Raw genomic sequence first — 21,816 nt, 5'->3', positions numbered from 1 at the left:
GAACAATAGGCCTCAGTATTTCCAGAGCGGTCAGGACAGCATCCTGGAAACATATGGGCGGCTGGCAGGTTATTGGGGCTATACCAGTGGCAATCCTGATGTGGTGGAGGCTAAGTCCTTAGATCCGCTGATGGATCTTATGTGGGACAGTTCTCTGCTCAATCATAGAGGGCAGATGGCTGTATCTCCTCTATAGATGCCACCAATGGGTGAGGCGTCAGCAGTATCAGGCTTGTGCTGGTACCAAGGGATGTCTCCAGTGCCAGGTATGGATCTGGCATAGGTTGCAGTTGTTCCTCCAGTGCCAGTGCATATGTAGGGGTACTTTTGGTATTCAGCCTAGTACCAATGGTGTCATTCTGTTATTTTTTTCCCCACTCATATTAAGTGATAGGTGAGGCTTGGGAAGGGGGCGGGGGAGATTATCTCCCAATGTTTTACTGTGTCTCTCTACATAAGATGACACTGAGCATTTCCATGAGCTTCTGCCCCATTACTCTGTGTGACCCCAAATGGTGCCCTGTTTCAATGTCTGAGGCATGATCTGAAGGTCTAGGTGAATCAAGTGCCATGGATGCTGTGTTGGCTCTTTGCTCAACCCAGAATTATCTGTTGAGTTCTTAGGCATCACTCACCTGGTCAGTGGTGCACTGAACAGTGCAGGCTTCACTGGCATGGGGGTCCTTGAACCCACAGGGATTCTGATGCCGCCTTCATTGACTGCTCCAGGAGATGGAAGTTCAGTCTTTTGTGTCACTTGATTCCAAGTGGAGAATGAGGTGCAGACCACCTGCTTGGGATGAGGGATTTGCTCAATCAGATCAGGTGCCTGATGTGCCCATATGCAAATAGAATCCATGTCATAAGATAAGTGAGGCATGAGGCCTGTGGGTTTTAAGCCTACCACCTTCAAGTCCTTGTACAAAGCAGTCTGTAGAGGGGAGCTTGCGTCAGAGAAAATCAATCAGCTTGGGTTTTATTCTGTTCCAATACATTAAAATAAGGAGAATGAAGGCTGTTCTAAAGAATCTTCCCAAGATTTATGAAGTTTGGACGAGAATAGCCAATATTAAAGCACCAGCAAGCCAGACACACATTAGGTTCCATACTGCTGCCACAGGCAGTAGGAGAAAACTGAGGGATGGACAAACCTGCCACACCTTTATGTCCTTGTATGGGAGCATGAAGAGGCTAAGGATGCATGAGTGGCCCCATTGCTAGCAAAAAGAATATATAGCAGGATCCACACCAACACACACACACCTTTCAGATACTTTTTCTTTCCTTTGATAAAATTAAAACAGCATCTCATTCTCTATGATTACAAAGGCCCTGATCCTACAATAAGGAAGTAAATAGGAATGTTGCTTTTGATTTCAATAAGAATGGATGAAACCTAAGAGGCACTGGGAAGAAGGCATTCATGGAAAGCCAGCACAGACAACCCTATCCACAGGAGACACTGGAGTGTTGTGCAGGTGGGGACATGGCCAGCAGCTTCATGACTACATGGGTCCACTATTCAAAACCACCAAAACAGAGTGCGGGGGCACAGATGCTGTGGACTCTATTATAGTCCATGGGCTATTGTAATCCTCTTCCAAAGTTCCCTCAGCATTGGAGAGAGGATTCCATCCTTCTCACACCTCACACAAACTCCTATTTACTCACAGCCCATGCAATCAGGTTTTAGAGGAAAGATTTTAATCACAAAAGAGGAATATATGCAGTGGTGAGCTGGAGCCGGTTCCCACTGGTTCACGGGAATCGGTTGTTAAATTTAGAAGCCCGTTTAGAACCGGTTGTCCCGCCAGGGACAACTGGTTCGAAAAGAGCTTTTAATTTTAACAAAAGCTCTAGCAGCTCCCTGCCCTTCCCCTAGCCCCAGCTCACCTCACTCCGCCTCTGCCTCATCTTCTGAATGCTCCTCCAGCTTCTCCTCCCCCTCCCCAGCTTCCCGTGAATCAGCTGTTCGCGCAGGAAGCCTGGGAGGGCTGAGAAGGAAGCAGCGGCTTCCCCCAGGTGAGCTGGGGTGGGGGCGTGAGCGGGAAGAGGGCTCTGGGCTCCTGCCTGGCTCCTGGCCCCGACCTCAGCCGGGAGGGGCGGCGCGGCTCCTGCCCGGCTTCCGGGGTCCAGTCCCGGCCGAGCACCCTGGCTCCGGCTGAGCAGCTCCGGTCCCAGCCCCAGCCCCCACCTCCAGGCAGCGCGGTAAGGGGCAGGGAGTTGGGTGGGGGGGTTGGGGGGGGTGGATTAGTGTCGGGACGGTCAGAGGGCAGGGAACAGGGGGATTGAACGGGGGCAAGGGTCCTGGGGGGGGCAGTCAGGAAGGAGCAGGGGTTGGATGGGGCAGTCAGGGGTAGGGATTCCAGGGACAGAGAGAAGGGGTGGTTGGATGGGGCAGGGGTCCCGGGGTGCCATCAGGAATGAGAAAAAAGGGTTGGATGGGGTGGCAGGGGGCAGTCAGGGGACAGGGAAGGGGGGTGGATGGGGCAGGGGTCCCGGGGGGGGGCAGGAGTCCTGGGGGGGCATGACCCCCTCATGGGGTGAGGAGGGAACCGATTGTTAATATTTTGGCAGCTCATCACTCAATATATGCTTTCAACTCTTCAAAGAAATTTTATTCCCCCCCCCCCCATCTCCAGAAATACACCCTTTCCTCTGTATTTTAATTATGATTTGATTTACGTTAATGGAGAGATGTGGAAAATAGAGCTGTATCTGGCATTCTCACAATGGAGCAGGCTTATGTGGTATAAACATCTATCACTCTCCTTTTCACTGCTTCACATGGACAGAAAATCAATCAGTATAAAGGGATAAAATAATGCTAATTGCATATGAATGTGCAACTTTTTATTACTGCATATGCTCACGATTTTTTAAAAGTGAATTTTAAGAAAAGCCAACTACAAAGAATGTACATTGGATACTGTCAACTTTAAAAACTACTTCATACAAAAATATGAGGCCATTCTGTATGCTTAGTTATGCTGAAATTATTTTAAGCTGACTATATTTACTACGTGTAAAGTATTTTGAAGATGAAAAGCGTGATATAAATGCTTGTTAGTTTAGCTGTCACTAGTAAAACTTGCTAAAGAACCTCAACCTTGTGCTATTAATATTTTAACTGCATGTTTATCTATAGCCATTGATGCATACATGTGCATTACAGGAATGTCTTTAATGACATGAACATGCACCATGTACAAGTAGACAGAGTTAAGGTTGCTCTTAATATTTTCTGACTTTTTCCAGTTCACATATGTTATTTTAATGTATTTGTTTCAAGTTAAAACGTATACAACTGAATATTCTGACATTTATAAATACACCTCTACCTCAATATAACGCGACCCAATAGAACACGAATTTGGATATAATGCAGTAAAGCAGCGCTCCGGGGGGAGAGGGAGGCTGCGCGCTCTGGCAGATCAAAGCAAGTTCAATATAATGTGGTTTCACCTATAATGCAGTAAGATTTTTTTGGCTCCCGAGGACAGCGTTATATCAGGGTAGAGGTGTAAGTACCAAGTTCACTTAAAATTATGATTTTCTATATTATCCTTCTCTCCTGCAATAGGACATTGTATTGTAACAGTTACCTTCTTTAGCCTGACAATCTCAGACTCATCCTTACGAACTGTCTCCTTCAACATGTGGATCTTGTTCACCAATTTTTGTAGCTCGCCACGACTGTATTCAAGCTGAATGCTCAGTCGTGTCTTCTGGTTTTCAAACTCCAGTCTGGCCAAACATAATGTAATAAACTGATTTCTGAGTGTTGGCCAAAAATAACGTTAGCACTGATTTTAAAGTATCCATAAAAAAAAGACTGCAAAGCAAATGTACCCCATTCATTTTTACTTCAGAATAACTGAATATAAATGCAAAAAGCACACTAAATTTAAACAGGATAATTTAGACATAGGATGACCATTGCAAGATAAGTATGCAATCCACAAATGAAGTATCTAGCAGATATACTGAAAATAGTAACAAAAAACCCACACTAGTCCAGAGTATACTGATGACTACTTCCACAAACATTTTGTCCCTTCAGAAACAGAAGTGACACAAAGTTTAGTCCTTCTCGCTTCTCAGTACAAGGTATGTACTCATGACCAATACAGAAAGCTTCTCCTTTTATTGTTCTGTTATTAGCTTTTTAAAACCACCCTCCTCTGAACCCCCAATTCTCCAAGATCTAAAACATGGATTTAAAATGGAGCATGTCCGCTATTCTGAAGTTTAAAATCCTGTACAGCTATCAACCTGTACAAGTATTTGAATCTCAACCACATGCAAGGAAAGTGTTTTGTCCTCTAAGTTTCTAGATGACAACACATCAGAATGTCCAACTCAACAGATAACCTGGGTGGAGAAAAGGAATTGGACTCTGTTACTGGGAATCTGTATTGGAATACAGGCAAAGATGATTTGCTGTTAACAACTCTAAGGTCCATGAATCAGTTTGCTTGACTGATGAGATGATACACAAATGAACAGTAATCTTCATTTCAAGTTTTTAGTCTATAAGATTATAAAGGGAAGACTTCATATCCAATCCTGGAACAGGACACCAGTCTCCAGTGCTTCTGACTCTCCGCTTTGAGAAAGGTGACAAAGGACAAGTTTCTAAGTATGTGAATGAAATCCTTATTGTTGATGTTACCAATTTGAAAATATCTTGTATGAAGTTCTAATTTCGTCACTGGGTGCTTCCCATATAGAAACATTACAGCCTTAGTTAGTTCTCCTTTGAAATGTGTGACCTTGTGTAGTGAGGCAGAGTGGCCTCCACTACACCTTGATTAATAGTGTTAATGTTTTCACAAATGTAATGATAAAGCCATTTCTCTGGGCAGTTTTTAGGCTATTATTCTTGCTTATTGCTATATTATATATGTAGTATTGTAATAATGTCAAATGTACAGTATTAATATATTCTTATCTAACCAGTTTGTTGTGAAACGCCACTGTGGACTAATATTGCAGTTGGTGTAGTAGCCCCAGACAGACAGTATACCTAAACTAACTCCAAGTAATAAGTACATTACCATATTGTTAGGATTGCTAGATATGTAATGATGGAGAAAAACTGACATCTTGCAGTAAATCTCTTGGGCTTTGGCGATCCTTCCTACAGTAACTATGCAATTACTAAATTACCGGTGTACTTGTTTTGATAATGCATACAGCAATTTTCATTTGTTAGAAAAACACCTTTTTCTGTCAGTTTCTTCCTGCTGTTTCACACGTTCTTGCTCAAATACACGAATATTCTCTACCCCAATTTCTTCACAGAAGTCCTGGAACACAGCATCTTCAACCTTTAAACAAATGATCCAGACAAACCACTTAAACTTTTTTAATTCACGGAAGAGAAGCATCATTTTATAAAAAAGGGTGTTTTTTTTTATATATTGGGCAAAGTTTTAAAGACATTTTAGAAACACAGTGCATTTTAAAGCTGCTGGGAATTTAGTTGCACTAGGAATTTTCAAAGTGGATGTGAAGTCCAAATAACCAGATAGTGCAGGTGACCTTCACAGAATGAGGAGAGGAATCCCTACGTTAGCCATTTGTGCCAGAGCAGGAGCAGTGTTACTCCAGAGACAATTCAAGGTATCATACTGGAACATTAGCCTCACACTCCTACCCATGGCTCCCACTCTCTATGGGGAAGGAGAAGGCTACAGGGTATGCAGAGCTGCTGATCCTCCAAGCCCATTCCTGCCACTAAATTCTTCTGCAAAGCTAAGCTCTGTGCTACAGAGGAGAGTGCTTATTCCTTGTTAGAAATCTTACTCCCTTCTCCACATTTATACAGTGGAATCACACCAGTACAACAAGTTACTCTTACTGACAAAGAAAAGAGCAAAACTTTCCCCAGACTAGAAAACGGATATCTACAAACCCACACATATGACCTAAAATTAACAAACAGATAAAGAGTTTTAGATTTGGAAAATTATGCTTACAAAAGTTCAAGGGACAATGGGACACAAATAAATATAGTGAGTACTCCATTTTGCACCTATCAGAGGAACAAAATTTAAAAAACAACATGCAGCACAAGCTAATATGGATCTTTAAGAAAAATAAAAGCTCTTACAAACCGCTGTGAGTTAAATGTAATGCTAAAAACTACATCATTTATAAACACATCAATATCCAGTCTTATTTAAACACCATTAATAGATACACTATTCTTAGGAAATTCTTAATCTACATATTCTTTTGCTATAAAATCCAGCACTACATTATTTACACAGGAAATGACAACATGCTCGGAAAAAGTGCTTTTGGTGAGAACTGTATTTCAACTATCAAGCCCTGTATAGTTGACTCACAGTAACTAAGAAAGCTGTTTTTATAGGTAGTGAGATACAAAAAAAGTCAATTAACATTTTAAAATTAAAAAAAAAAATTCTAAAATAATTTCTATGTAGCATATAAAAATGCTTAATTTTATGGTGTGACAAAGGGTTGAGATGATCCACAGAGACGTGTGAGCATTGCAATAATCTCAAATTGATGCAAATAAAACCTTTATGTTATACCACCATCAATGTTGATATAGAGAGAGAGTATTTTCTTCATGGTGGCAAACACTACAGTTAAGGTTGAATTCCAGTTTCTGTTTTCATATTCCTTTAATAAACTAATGCCCTTTGGATTGAAACCTTCTACATTTTGTCTCAGTTCCAAAGTGAATATTTTCTTGAGTCCCAGCAAAATTGCTTCACAATATTTTTAAAGTTCCTTGAGCAGAGGAAATGTTTCCCTCCTTATTCCAAATAAAACTGTAATGTTTATGTAAATGAAAAAAGGCCACCTGAAACTTCAAATTAGTTTTGTTCTACATTACTCACTTAGAAAGCACAAAATTCTGGTTTGAATAAAAATGATTCAGTATTTTAAGCTTATGAACTGATAAAACTGGGATACTGGAACACGCATATTAAAATATTTTAATGTTTAGGATATCGTCACTGGTAGAATAGTATAGCATGCTGCATGTTCCCTGGAGTGCTTTAGCACATCTATAGACTATAGCTACTGTTCAGACACTAATGGTTTAATAATTGCATGAGTTCACTCTCAACCCTACAGAGAAGTTGCTGTAAGCCATTTATAACTCCATAATTTGTCATGAACATTATAGAATGTGTTACCTCATTCATTTTCTTTTGAAACTCTTCAATCTTCTCTGCTCTTTGTAGAAGTCCTTCATTCAGCATAGCATAATGTGATTTAATATTTACTAACTCACTTTCAAGCTTAGATTTTTCCTAATTACAAAGAGGAAGAAGGAAATACGTTTTTTTATTGGTTTCTTTAAACAAAATGAATGATATTCTAAATATTAATAGATGCTTCTGATACTACGGCTATATATATCTTGTGTTGAGTTAAGAAGAACAACTTTTTTTCTGGTTTCAGAGTAGCAGCCGTGTTAGTCTGTATCCGCAAAAAGAACAGGAGTACTTGTGGCACTTTAGAGACTAACACATTTATTTCAGCATAAGCATTTATGGGCTACAGAAGAAGTGAGCTGTAGCCCATGAAAGTTTATGCTGAAACTTTTTCTCTGAAATCACTATTGTTGATTCATGTGTAATGGCTATAATTCTGTAGAACAGAATGCAAATTATATATTACAAATAAATGTACCAGCTAAGACTGAGTATTAGCTACAATGTTTATTAAGCATAAAAATTATAACCTAAGATCACCAAAACCAGAGGAAAAAATAGGAGCTTCGTTATTCTGTACTACCTTGTAGAAATTAGCCAGGTGTTTCTTTTTAATATTCTCTAATTCGCTCTGCGAATATTTGAGCCGAGTCTGAGTTCCCTGGCACTGTGCCTGTAACTGTTTCAAGTCAGTCTCCTTACGTTTGATCTTCATTAATTCCTAAAACAGATTTCAAAAATTGTATGAGAATATAAATAAAAAGTAAGTTTTAAAAACAGAAATCAACTTCATACTCAAAAATAAATTGCTCTATTCACAGGCGAGAGAAAAAAATCTTTATGATCATAATCTGACTTCCATTTAACAGGGTGTCTAATTAGACAAATTTAGCACAGTTAAGCCCCATCTATGTGGGCCAGCTGACCACAATCAAGTTAAGTTTTGATGGTGTGGCGCATATTCGAAAATGCTTTTCAAACACTGGTTCACTTTCTAGTGTAAAAGGGCATAAATTGATAAAATTACTGTTCTGGTCCTCCCAACAAATCTATAGGGAAGCTATGAAACCAAGTTTTACAGTCACAATTCATGAAAGATTGTTCTCTGTTGCATGCTAATAATTTTATTCTCACTAGTCACTTGACTATAGCAATGCCTCAAACAGCTTCTCTGATGAAAGACATGAAGTGCTCCTACCATACCACAACACTTCCTATAGCAAAACTAGCTCTTAACAGTTAGGCAGTTCTCTATCTATGTAATCCACACAGAGAGTAGCTTGGTCTCATCTCCCCAGAAACAGTAAACTACCCACTAGATGGGGAAACAAAACTACACTGCTAGTGCGGGTTACAGATAAATGAATGGCCCAGATGCATGCAGTCACACTGCATTACCTCTTGGAACAAAGGTATCAGACAGGCAGTACTTCAGACCAACAAGCCACTACTAGTTCTGCCACCCCATCCTGCATGAATAAAATAAATCAGGAATAAAATAAATTAACTTGAAATTAAAAGTTGACAAACTGAACAGCTCCTCGGACTGTCTTCCCATTCATGACTTTTATTCCATTTTGCCTTTAGTGTTAAGATAGAATTGTCTATTTAATGGACTTACCTTTAGTTCATTAACCAACCTATCCCTTCTTTCTTTCATTTCTTTCATCTCTTTTTCATCCCAATATCTAGCTTTAAATTTCAAGTCACTTGACCCTCCAGAGATAACTCCAGATTTCAAAAATAAAGTTCCATCAAGGGAGACTGTCTGAAAATTAAAGACATTTTATTTTCTTTAATGAACAATACTACTAAGTTGGGTTAGGAACTGTGCATCTGCAATACTCTAGCAGCTAATGGACCAAGATCTGAGCAAACAAGTGCATGTAACTATATATAAGTAACCTCCATACTTAGTTGGACCATGTCCCCAAACCCCTTGCTTACACAGAGGTATACTGAGCAAGCTACAGAAGTATGTAACTGACACAAGTAGTGTTATTTTGCAGTGAGTAATGTTTTAATATAAATTAGTATTATAGCCTATTGGAAATTAATCCCATGAACTGGAAATGGGATTTTTATATATTTTATATTTACACAATTGGAACCCTTAAGTATTCATTTCCAAATATTCTAAAGGTTGGGTCTTTAAAAAGTGTAAAAATGTTGTTTAAAAAAAAGTATACTTATTTTTGGGTGTCAGCTTGATAACAAGTGAAACATACTTTCAATCTTCATTTTTCAACTCAAAACTACTTAAAGATTGTTTTGTTTAGGATTATTCTTGTTTTTGAACGAGCAACAAAAATTTACATCAGACTGGTACAGAAGGTCCACTGGAAGAAAGTGTTGTTTCAAAAGATTTAACATGGACTATCAAAGCAGGGCTCCCATTCTGTAGACTTTAACGGGTCTTCAGAAGGTACATGACAGGGAGCTACCCCCATGTATCATCGTGGTGTTTAATCATCAGCAGAGAGGCACTGCAGAATGAAGTAGCGAGACTTTCAACCATAGTGCAAACTTTTGCCTGCACCTCCCACACAGGAAACCCACAAGAACATATGAAGGCACTTCTCTGCAGGAAAGCCAATAAAACAGATTTTATGTTTCTCAGCCAAACATTTTAAATGTAACAAGCAAAAGGAAAAAAAGGATCATTTGCAAAAAAAAGTCAGCTGCAGGGAAATATTTCAGCACCATAATTTAAAACTCCTTTTCTAACTTTTTCCCTCTGAGCTTTCCAGAAAAATTCCACACTGGAAAGAGATGGGTTATGTGAAATTTCAGGGGATTAAGTTTTTCTGTGTAAGCTGGCGAGAGCAATATAACGACAGTTTTTAGTTAAGTCATATTTTGTAGGATATTTATAGAACAAGTTATTTCAAATGGTATTAAACATATCATTGCAATCCACCTGATGAAAAAAACATGAAATAAAATTCAGTTTCTTACTTTCAATCTCACTGGTCCATCAAATGCTATCTGTCTTGCTTCTTTAACAGTTTCACAGACCAGACCATTCCCACATACAAACTGTATCACTTTTTTCAAGGGCGTAAATGGAGTCTGTACAACATCAATCATCATTTTAGATCCTTTTATCTCCCTTAATTTTTCATTGATGGGCTTAACCTAAAAAGCACAAACAATCTTCTGGAGAAGTAGCTGAAATAATGTGATACAAGTACTTTGGTGGGATAGTATACTGCATGAATAAAATTAACAACAAACATCCATATTTTCAGTCATACTTGTGCCTTCTGACAAAACAAAATTTACATTTATTGAAGTAAATAAAAAATGGACAAATCATGCATTAAAGTAACATTAAAAATCTGCCCACAATCAAAGATGCTAGGATTTATGTAAAAACATTAGGACTTTGATTCAAGAAAACATTTATAATCAGGACAGCACTTAAGCATGTGCTTAAATCCATCTCTATTGAGCAAAACACATACACCTCTACCCCGATATAATGCGACCTGATATAACATGAATTCGGATATAATGTGGTAAAGCAGCGCGCCGAGAGGGCTGCGCACTCCAGCAGATCAAAGTAAGTTCGCTATAACATGGTTTCACCTATAACGCAGTAAGATTTTTTTGGCTCCCAAGGACAGTGTTATATTGGGGTAGAGGTGTAATTGCTTTCCTGAATCAGTGCCTAGAATAGTGATTGCCTATATCAAATTTAAAAGGCAAAACAACAAGTTTTCAATTTTAACATGGGAACAATGATTCTGTCATAGCTCTATTAGTGATTTTATTTCAATTAAACCTCAATTACTGATGGAAACAATTTAACATACTGCAATCACTAGCATCCTCTCATGTAAGAATTAACACACAAACTTGGGCATCAAAAAAAAAATCACACAGACATCTAAATAAGTATGGTATGATTTTCAGATATGCTGAGCACCCACAGCTGCCACTGTGACATTAATCATCCCCAGTCCAGTTTGTCATGCCACTGAGAGACCTGAAGGCTGCAACAGCCCTTCCTGCAATACCATGTCTCCTTGGAGTGGAAGAATATGCTTAACAGAGCTCCACTGTTTGCCACAAAACACTCCCCTGGCATGCATCCACTTGTGCAGCCTCCCATCTCTCTCTCTTTCCTTTGCAAAGGAATCATATTGGTTCCACTGCTGAGTGATTCTCCCATGCCTGCAGAGGCAGGATTGCTTCAATGACCAATTCACCTATTTTTCTGGAAGCCAGACTGCAGTTTCCTGGCACAAAGATCCTTTAAAGTCTCCACAGAAGAGACATTGTCCTGGACACATGGGAAGACCAGCCTAGATACAGGGGATGTGGTTTAATTAGGCTCAAGCTTTATTAACTTATCTCACCTGAGAACTATCAAGCAATGACTCCTGGTCATGACTCCCTTCCCTTTATCATTTTCACATGGTGGAGAGCTGTTGTCAGTCCCCGACCCCTACATAGCTGGTCCCCAGAATGTTGCTGGAAACCCACTGCCCTCCACTCATATAGGGATTAAGGGGCTAGGGAAAAGGGTTGTTCTGCTTGTACCAGGCACTAGGAAGCCCATTCCCCTCCTTAGGGGATACTTTCCTTTAAGTCCACTTCCAATTTTGGAATATCAGGAAATGGACTTCCATCTCTTAAAAGGCCAACAACTTGAACCTTATCTCCTCCCCGACCCCATCAGGTGCCTGAGGTGCTGTGGCAAAGGTGGAAGAAACCACACTGCTCCGGCCAACGTGGCAGCAAGAGAAAAATTGTTTCCCTAACCCAAAAGGGGTAACTAATGCAATGCCCACGGCAGACCAAAAACACAGTCCTACACTAATCCCCAGGGTAGGAGCTGCTAATCCTGATGTGACAAGGGACTCAGGCTGGAAGGACAGGGTATACACACACTCCCACAAGTGCACAGAGGCCAATAGTTTACCTGATCCCTACCACCGCACCTACCTGCTCAGATGATGCCTCCACCTCAATCCCTGAGGCGAAAGTCCTTAAAAGAGCCACTAGTCTTTTTTCCTGCCAGTCCAAGCAAAGATCCTCTACCTTTGAATTTGTGAGGGTTACATTTTAAAAGAGGTCACAGCAAAGTCTATCTGGGGTACTTCAGCCAAAGACTTAGAAGATTCCTTTGACAGCCTAAAAGGTTTTCAGATAGTTTTGGAGAGCACTTGCCTATTATCTGGCTGTGGCCAGAATTCTTTTATGATATTAAAGAAATACTGGCATCTATGGCACTAGTTACACTGCAGGGGGCACAAAATCCTGATTAGAAGAGTGGCCTAATTTTTTGAGTAAGAGGAGAGGCAAAGCAGTAGGACTCTCAAAATTTGATGTTGGGTTGAAGTAATTTTTAAAATTTGGCTCAAAAAAACAGTACTGATGACCTCAGTGAGGTGAGGTATGTGAATTTACTTTACAAAAGGATAGGAGGCAGCTAAGGCTAAGTAGCATCAAGTCATGCAGCAGCTGTTCCATAACAGCTCAAGTTGGAATTTAGTTACCCATTAAACACACACCCTGAGTTCTGTGCATTTTACAATGCACCATTAATTAATAGCCGATTCCAATTTGATTACAAAACAAGGTTTTTTTTGTTACTCTGAAACATCAAAATTTCATCTATGAAAACAGTATTGTCAGATCTATAGAATAAATCAGTTTCCAATAGGCTGAATTTATGTTAAAATGTTATTAATAAATACAAAAAGAGGCTAGAAATGTTTTCTCAAGATACAGCAGACCTTTGTATCTCAGCTCTTTCAGGAGCCAAACTACAACACAAACAAAATTCCATATTGGGACAGAATACTAAACTATGGATGGCCTGGGGCACAAGTCTGAATTGCAGGCCTCTATAATAGTTTTCTCTGAAATGCTACAAGTTTAGGGACAGATCCGTTTTACTATATGGCTTAAGGAACTAGCTTATAAAAGCATGATATAATATATACACTGAAGACAGTAAAACCAGTTACATGAGGAGGAGCAACCAAGGGATAGAATTGCAATCAAGGGTCTTACGTACATAGTGCAGAAAGGGGAAGGGTTTGAGTTTTTATAGCAGTCAAGAACCTTTTGAGACATATGTCTCTACAATAGCTTTATTTATGCTTAAATACTTATAATTTATATATCCTTTTAGAACTTAAATTCTACCTTAAGCAATCTTAAAACTGAACTAATTTGCTGATGAAAAGAAAAAAAACTTACATCAAGGTAATCCAAAGCAAGAAATGTTTCAGGCTCAGCTCTTTCCTCCTTTAGGAATCGAATGCAATCCCTTGCTATTTTTTCAGTAGCCACAACAATGGCACTCATGTACTTGCCGAAGACTTTGGTAACAGCCAGCTGATATTTTTTATGAATAGGATGACACAAGTCAAGCAGTCTTCCAAACTTAAGATAACAAAATTGAGAAAATGATAAACTTTTCACAGATGAGGAAGCAATTAATAAATCCATATACATTTCAGGCAAAAGTATAGCTTTCTGGTAGCAAAAATGAGAGAAGCTTAAGCAATCTGGATCTTGAATGACAGCTCTGAATGTTACTGTATCCTCTAAAATAAGAATACAACCCATGTATACCAAATCTTATACACATGCCTAAATGTTATCAATTATTTTTACTATCAGTGAAGTATACGTATACTGTTTAACCATTTACCATAATGGATAATCTGAAACTGAAGTTCTTCACAGTTAAAAAAATTGCATTCCCACTTCTATTAAAATATACATACATATACAGTAGCACAACCTTAGAGTAAAATGCTCTGCAGTTCTGCCATCCTACCACACTATAAAACTCTAGCTCAGCCAAGAAATGCCAGTGCTGCTCTTAATGTAAAAATGAGTGATTAAAATTGATACTCCCATTTGAAATTTGTAAAAATAAAATCATGAATGAATAGCATGCTTATCAATTGCACGAAAAAAGGAACACTTTCATAATCTGAAGGTTGGTGTTAGTTCAATCACTTAATTCTTTAAATTCACAAAGATTGAATTTAATAAACATACTGTTCTTTTGTAGTACAAAATTTGCATTGTCATTCCCATTTACAAGTGTCCCTAGAATACATAAATAGATTGAAAGTTAAAATATATTTAAGATGGTCACAGAAAGCCCCATGCTGCCATATATACTACAACTGCAAATGCAAATCTCAAATCTAATTATAACCACAAAAATGCAAATAAATCCATCCAATTACCACAGAATCAGGATAAAGTCTTTTGAGACTCTCCAGCATCTCTGCTCTCATTTGCTGGCGTCTTCCCTCATGGTAGTCAATTCTAGCATTCTGCAGCTCACCAACTATTTTGTTTAGTTCTTCATTTACTTGAGCTATCTGTACCCTTGAATTCTCCATTTCATCAGTTAGGACTTTCTCCTGTTGTTTTTTCTCTGCTAACAATTCACTTTAAACCAAAATAAGGGAAGATGTGAGAAAAATGTATCCCAATTATATTGTCTTAACTTTACATTAATTTTATGAGTAGAGTGATTTTATTCCACAGATGTGAGCCTCTGGGCTGAACTCAAAATCTTTATATGGAAACAAGATTTTTATACATGAAAGTCAAATTATGAGATAACAGACTTTACTAACAAACAAGTTGAACTGCTGCCATTTAGAAGATTTGATATCTACACAATGTCATCTTTTGCTAAAATTAAGTGGTTAACAGAATATTTGTTCAGCTGTTCTAAAAAGACCAGATACTTGGCATAAGTGACCACTACGTTATAGAAGTTAAACCAAATACTTTTTGGCTTTCCTTTATAAGCATGTTTTTCAAATTAAAAAAAAAAAAGCTTCTATTTATTTTCCTGGTTATTCACAGGATTTTTTCAGCAAGTTACATGGGGATTTAGCCACACAACTCTCATGGTTGGAAGCAGTAATATATTTTAAATGCTTCTAAATTGAGTCCAAAATCTGCTCTCAGACATACACACAGAGGGCATAACGTGACCGTGAATCAATACAATGTACAGTTTTGCAAAAATAATCTGAAAAGTCTATGACAAAATCATATCACACTTTACACACATGCACAGGGCATAAGGTACTCCCCTGCTCACCTGTGTATTGTGGGTCACAACATCCCTCCACTGGCTGTAGCTCCCCCTCCATGGCAGACCTTTGATCCATCCAAGTACAAGCCAGCACTGCTGAACCAGTGTGAAGGGGGAAGTAATATGTGACAGGAAAAGGGGTGGTGCAGTTACTCTGCATACTCAAAACAGGGGCAGGAGGAAGATATGGACCAGGGAACAAACGGTGACTAATTCACAATCTGGCCTCTATTCTGCTTCCAGGGCAGCAGAACTACTAAGCTGCATTCTTCCCTTTTATTCAAGCCTTGTGGTAAATCCACAATCTAGTCCATAATGAAAGACACAATCCTCATATACTTGTTTCTTCTCCCTCATAATCACGAAAAAAAACAAACAAACAAAAAGTGTGAAGTAACATCTGGGAGGACAGTAGAATCTGTCTTGGATGACTCTCCCCTCTGATTCCAATTTCAAACCCAAAATTATCAAAAAATTACAACCAAGGACAAATAAAAGGATTTAGTGCAAGACAAATACTACCCTCATATTTAAAAATACACCTTAAGAAAGGCAGGTTTTCAACAATTTTTTTTACAATATGCACAGTGTCTGAACTGCAATTTATTTTATTTAAAAAACAAACATACATGCATGACTTGGTATACTCCTCCAACTTCTCAATTCGTTTTTTGTGGTCTTCTATCTGTTCCACAACTTGCTTTATACTTTCCTAAACAACCATAAATAGGATGCAATTTACAAAATTAAACAATTCTAAAGCCAATTTGCTAATACCACTAAATTTTCAGAGTGGGGCACTGATATTTAGCTATGTAACTAACCTTAACCATGAAATATCCATTGAAGTCAAGTCACAGCATATCACTTTGCATATTTAGTGGATAGATATTTCCCATGTGAATAATATACTATATCTACCAAAACTACACTATTGTTTTCAAGCCAATTAGTACAGAGATTCTTCAATGTGAATGGATCTTGACACTTCCATAAATACTACTTGGTAATACCCTTTTAACATTTAGTTAAATACCAAAGTTTAAGATTTAAAACAAATGTAAAAGCTTTATAAAATCTGATGATAGACTCGTTTTCTTTGTTTTATAAATACTTCAAATTTTAAAATCAAAGTGTCCCTCTGCAGAATCTGAAACCCAACATCACAGCATTATACTAGTGAATATGAACCAGCAAGTGAAATTACTAGTCTTTTTTCACTGTCCAAACTGTTTGGCCAGCGTGGCGAGCTGATCAGCACAGGTGATCATGCAGTCCCAGAATCGCAAAAGAGCGTCAGCATGGACCAAATGGGAGGTACTGTATCTGACTGCAGGCAGAACTCCGTTCCAAAAGACGAAATGCCAATATATAAGCCAAAATCTCCAAGGACATGATGGACAGAGGCTACAACAGGGACACACAGCAGTGTTGCGTGAAAATTAAGGAGCTCAGGCAAGCCTATCAAAAAACAAAGGAAGCAAACAGTTGCTCCAGGTCAGAGCCCCATACATGCTGCTTCTATGATGAGCTGCATGCAATTCGGTGGGGGGGGGAGGGCTACTACTACCCCACCACTGTCTGTGGACACCTGCAAGGGGGGAGTCTCACACAACAGGGATGAGGATTTTGTGGATGAGGAAGATGAGGAGGTGGTGGTTGAGGATAGCGCACAGCAGGCAAGCAGGGAATCCCTTCTCCCCGGCAGCCAGGAACTGTTCAATACCCTCCCAAGGTGGGCTCCCAGACCATGAAGCTGGAGAAGGCACCTCTGGTGAGTGTACCTTTGTAAATAAAATACAAGGTTTAAAAGCAAGCGTGTTTAATGATTAAATTTGCCCTGAAGACTTGGGATGCATTCGTGGCCAGTATAGCTACTGGAAAAGTCTGTTAACAAGTCTGAGGATGGAGCAGAAATCCTCCAGGGACATCTCCATAAAGCTCTCCTGGAGGTACTCTAAAAGTCTTTGCAGAATGTTTCTGGGGAGGGCAGCCTTATTCCATCCTCCATGGTAGGACACTTTACCATGCCAAGCCAGTAGCAAGTAGTCTGGAATCATTGCAGAAGAAAACATTGCAGCAAATGGGCCCGGGCTTTGGTGGCATTCAAGCAACATCTGTTCTTTATCTTTCTGTGTTAGCCTCAGGACAGTGATATCATTCATGGTCACCTGGTTGAATTACGGGAAATTTGTTTCAGGGGACATTCAGAGGTGCCCGTTCCTGCTGGGCTGTTTGTCTTTGGCTGAAAAGAAATCATCCCCACTGTTAGCCACGCGATTGGGGGAGGCCCATTCATGCTGAGCTGTTCGTCTTTGGCTGACAGGACTCTTCATGGATACTAGCCATGCATTCAATAAGTTTTGAACTGTAGTGTGGCCTTGTCCTTCCCTCCTCCCCTCAACCACCACCTCACCCGGTGCTTCCCTCCTAACCCACCCCTCCCAGGCTACCTTGCGAGTTTTCCCCCTATTTTTGTGTTGAATTAATAAAGAATGCATGATTTGGAAACAATGACTTTATTGCCTCTGAAAGCAGTGGTCGAAGGGGGGAGGTCTGTTGGTTTACAGGGAAGTAGAGTCAACCAAGGGGGCGGGTTTTCATCAAGGAGAAAAACAGAACTGTCACACCGTAGCCTGGCCAGTCGTGAAACTGGTTTTCAAAGTTTCTCTGATGCACAGGACAGCCAGCTGTGCTCTTCTAATTGCCCTGGTGTCTGGCTGCACATAATCAGCCGCCAGATCATTTGCCTCAACCTCCCACCCCATAAATGTCTCCCCCTTACTCTCACAGATTTTGTGAAGCACACAGCAAGCAGCAATAACAATGGGAATATTGGTTTCACTGAGGTCTAACCTAGTCAGTAAACTGCGCTAGCAAGCTTTTAAACATCCAAATGCACATTCTACCACCATTCTGCACTCGCTCAGACTATAGTTGAACTGCTCCTTACTACTGTCCAGGGTGCCTGTGTATGGCTTCATGAGCCATGGCATTAAGGGGTAGGCTGGGTCCCCAAGGATAACTCTAGGCATTTCAACATCCCCAATGGTAATTTTCTGGTCTGGGAAGTAAGTTCCTTCCTGCGCCTTTTCAAACAGACCACAGTTCCTGAAGATGCGAGCATCATGCACCTTTCCCAGCCATCCCACATTGATGTTGGTCCCTTGTGATCCACCGCTGCTTGCAGCGCCATTGAAAAGTACCCCTTGCAGTTTACTTACTGGCTGCCAAGGTGGTCTGGTCCCAAGATAGATGGAACGCATATCCCTATCGCCCCACCAGTTAGGGAATCCCATTGCAGCAAAGCCATCCACTATGACCTGCACATTTCCCAGAGTCACTACCCTTGATAGCAGCAGCTCAGTGATAGCGCTGGCTACTTGGATCACAGCAGCCCCACACAGCAGATTTACCCACTCCAAATTGATTCCTGAATGACCGGTAGCTGTCTGGCATTGCAAGCTTCCACAGGGCTATCTCCACTTGCTTCTCAACTGTGAGAGCTACTCTCATCTTGGTATTTTTGTGCTTCAGGGCAGGGGAAAGCAAGTCACAAAGTTCCATGAAAGTGCCCTTACGCATACAAAAGTTTCGCGGACACTGGGAATCATCCCAGACCTACAACACTATGCAATCCCACCAGTCTGTGCTTGTTTCCTGGGCCCAGAATCAACGTTCCATGGCAGGAACCTGTCCCATTACCACCATGATGTCCAAATTGCCAGGGCCCATGCTTTGAGAGAAGTCTGTGTCCATGTCCTCATCGCTATTGTGATCACGCTGTCGTCGCCTCCTCGCCTGCTTCTGCAGGATAATGCGCGAGGTGTTTACAATGCTCACAACAGCAGCGGTGAGCTGAGCGGGCTCCATGCTTGCCGTGGTATGGCATCTGCAGGAGAGCAGAGTTGCAGCGGAAGCAGTGGATGATGATGGATGCCATGAGAATAGATATTTATACAGAACGACGAGAGGACCTGCGAGGTGGATTCATGGCACCAGGAGAGCAGAGTTGCAGCGGAAGCAGCGGGTGATGACTGTTAGCAGTCCTACTGCACCATCTGCTGACAGCAGCACCCAGGACACATCAGCCGCAGTGAGCTGAGTGGGCTCCATGCTTGCCGTGGTATGGCGTCTGCACTGAAAAAAGGCGCGAAATGATTGTCTGCCATTGCTTTCACGGAAGAAGGGGTGATTGATGACATGTACCCAAAACCACCCACGACAATGTTTTTGCCCCATCAGGCACTGGGAGCTTAACCCAGAATTCCAATGGACAGCAGAGACTGCGGGAACTGTGGGATAGCTATCCACAGTGCACCGCTCCATAAGTCGATGCTAGCCACAGTAGCGAGGACACACTCCGCCAACTTAAGGCACTTAGTGGGGACATATGCAATTGATTGTATAAAATGGATTTCTAAAAATCAATTTCTATAAAAATCAACCTAATTTTGTAGTGTAGACATACCCTTATAATTGCAGATCTGGATGTTTATACTGTAAGCAGGCTTTCACTAAGCCACATCCTAGAAGAGATATGTAAAGTAATTTTTGAAGGACAAAGAGCCAGCCATGTGGCAGTAGGCCTGTCATAAGAGAAGCTCAAACATATGCATTGTATCAAGGTTGTTGAAGTGTTTTTTGGTAAAGAATGTATTCAGTACAATTATACTAAAATTTATAATGACAGAAGGACATGCCTGTCTAATACAACAAGAGACGGGGTTTCTATTCCCCAATAAAATTAAATTCCATCTCAGTACCTCAATTTCTTTTTGCTTCCTCTCATCAAATGTCATCCTTTCTAGATCTGCTTTTTGCTCCCACTGCAGTTTTTCTAGTTGCTGGGTCAATGTAGCTACTTTCTTTCTCGCTAGTTCTTTCAGCTCTTTATACCGATCCAGCTGTACAAACAGATTCAAATATTACTCCTGCCCTTAAACATAAAGGGAAATTTTCACTGCATTATGTGCTTGACTAGCAAATTAACAACCTTATCAAACTACAGATTGTAAATTACTATCCAGTTATGGAGCCAAGTATTGGCAATCAGATGCCATGAAAGATACAATTTCAAACTTTATTCTCCTGTTTTCTTGCCTACAGTCTAGTTTAGAGTTTTGTTTTAAATAAGTCATTAGGCAAACTAAAGCTTCCATAAACATTTCCGAAATAAAGAGAGGATCAAGACATCATCCAGATGCTGAGTGGCCCAAAAGTAAAGGAATTATTCTTAAAAACAACAGTTATTTTGATATGTGGGAAACCTTCAAGGAGAAAATTTGTAGAGGTATACATAAGGGTTTACGTTTGGGGCAACCCTTTAAATTATGCCTAAGGTTGACAAATCTCTACAGTAATGAGGAGTTGGAACTTCTCCACTCACTTCTCTGGGGCATAATTTACAAGGTTGCCTCAAACTACAGGGATAATAGGAAGGAAACTTACCCATCAGGTTATGCAGAATTTAACGTATAATAAAAAAAAATTGAAAGAGTTTCTAGGTCTAATGGTTGCAGAAATAATTGTCTCGATGTGAACTAACTGGAAAATTATGCAGGGATGTCTTCCTGAAACAGCTTTATATCAGAACTGTGAACTGATCTTATCTGTAGCAGTTGGGAAGTTGTTTTGGTAAAGGACTTCCTTCCTCACACCACCTCAAAGCCCCTTGACAGCAAAAGAGCTGCTCCATGGTTACTATCCTATCCTCACATGTACTGTTTGTGCTCCCAGTAAAAACCAATGGATCCATGATGCTGTGGACCCACAGCCCCAGGTCACAAGGAACCCCATGGAGATTGGGTTTAAAACAAACAGGTGCTGCACATGCCTTGACTAGGCTCCCCTAAATCCTCCTCTCACTATTGTGCACTGGAACTTCACTGATTCACCTAGAAGAGAGTCTTTGATTATTGCTTTGGAAAGGATATGAGTCACAAATTAGAGAGAAGTAATACACCACCTCCAACCATCTTAAAAGGTTAAATTTGAAACCCCTCTGTCTTAAGTTTACTCCTCAAAACTGTTCTCTCTCTAGAACTTCTGGGAGGCTTGAATTGTCCTTAAATCATTTAATCAGTGCTATAAAAATGTTTAATTCCAGCTGTTTGATGGTTAAAAAACTATATTAAGCTCAGGCACATGTAGTTGGCAGAGCTATTTTACTTGCAGCTCAAGGAATCTCAAGAACATTAAAGAAAAATCTTGTCAGTAGAGCCTCATTTTGTCCTTCTAGGAAGGAGGCCCAATCATGGTGTTGCTAATCATATTCTGGGCTAACTGTGACCACTTAGCAAACTGCAACTGCTCACACTAAGCTAAAAATAAACGGAGGGGGGATGTTACAATTTATTTCTCCATATAGAAGAAATACAGGTATCACATATTTTTATGTGCAAATTGACATAGATTTTACGTCTGTTGGCTTCCAGGATAAACCTGTAAGAGATGAAAAATAAAGGCAAGATCACCATTTTGCCTCATCCTACTGGACAAATATCTCTTTTTCCTTGCAAT

At 40.1% G+C, this 21,816-nt stretch overlaps 1 protein-coding gene across 3 annotated transcripts in view; it reads right to left on the bottom strand.

The window, feature by feature from the left end:
- Positions 1-21,816, bottom strand: part of SMC1B (structural maintenance of chromosomes 1B) — a 64,641-nt gene that overhangs the window by 30,202 nt on the left and 12,623 nt on the right. For 2 of the 3 annotated variants that reach the window (XM_039488827.1, XM_039488833.1), the window contains 10 exons: positions 20,061-20,201; positions 15,924-16,006; positions 14,426-14,633; positions 13,419-13,604; positions 10,161-10,340; positions 8,824-8,970; positions 7,786-7,923; positions 7,182-7,298; positions 5,227-5,333; positions 3,606-3,747 (listed from right to left, as the gene is read on the bottom strand). In XM_039488827.1, the coding sequence (XP_039344761.1) occupies positions 3,606-3,747; positions 5,227-5,333; positions 7,182-7,298; positions 7,786-7,923; positions 8,824-8,970; positions 10,161-10,340; positions 13,419-13,604; positions 14,426-14,633; positions 15,924-16,006; positions 20,061-20,201 (1,449 nt within the window). The remainder of the gene's footprint in view (positions 1-3,605; positions 3,748-5,226; positions 5,334-7,181; positions 7,299-7,785; positions 7,924-8,823; positions 8,971-10,160; positions 10,341-13,418; positions 13,605-14,425; positions 14,634-15,923; positions 16,007-20,060; positions 20,202-21,816) is intronic. The other variant, XM_039488842.1, reaches the window with a different exon arrangement.

The sequence above is a fragment of the Mauremys reevesii genome, linkage group 1 (assembly GCF_016161935.1).
Source record: "Mauremys reevesii isolate NIE-2019 linkage group 1, ASM1616193v1, whole genome shotgun sequence".
In the NCBI taxonomy this organism is placed as follows: domain Eukaryota; kingdom Metazoa; phylum Chordata; order Testudines; family Geoemydidae; genus Mauremys; species Mauremys reevesii.
This window is presented reverse-complemented; position numbering and strand designations above follow the sequence as displayed.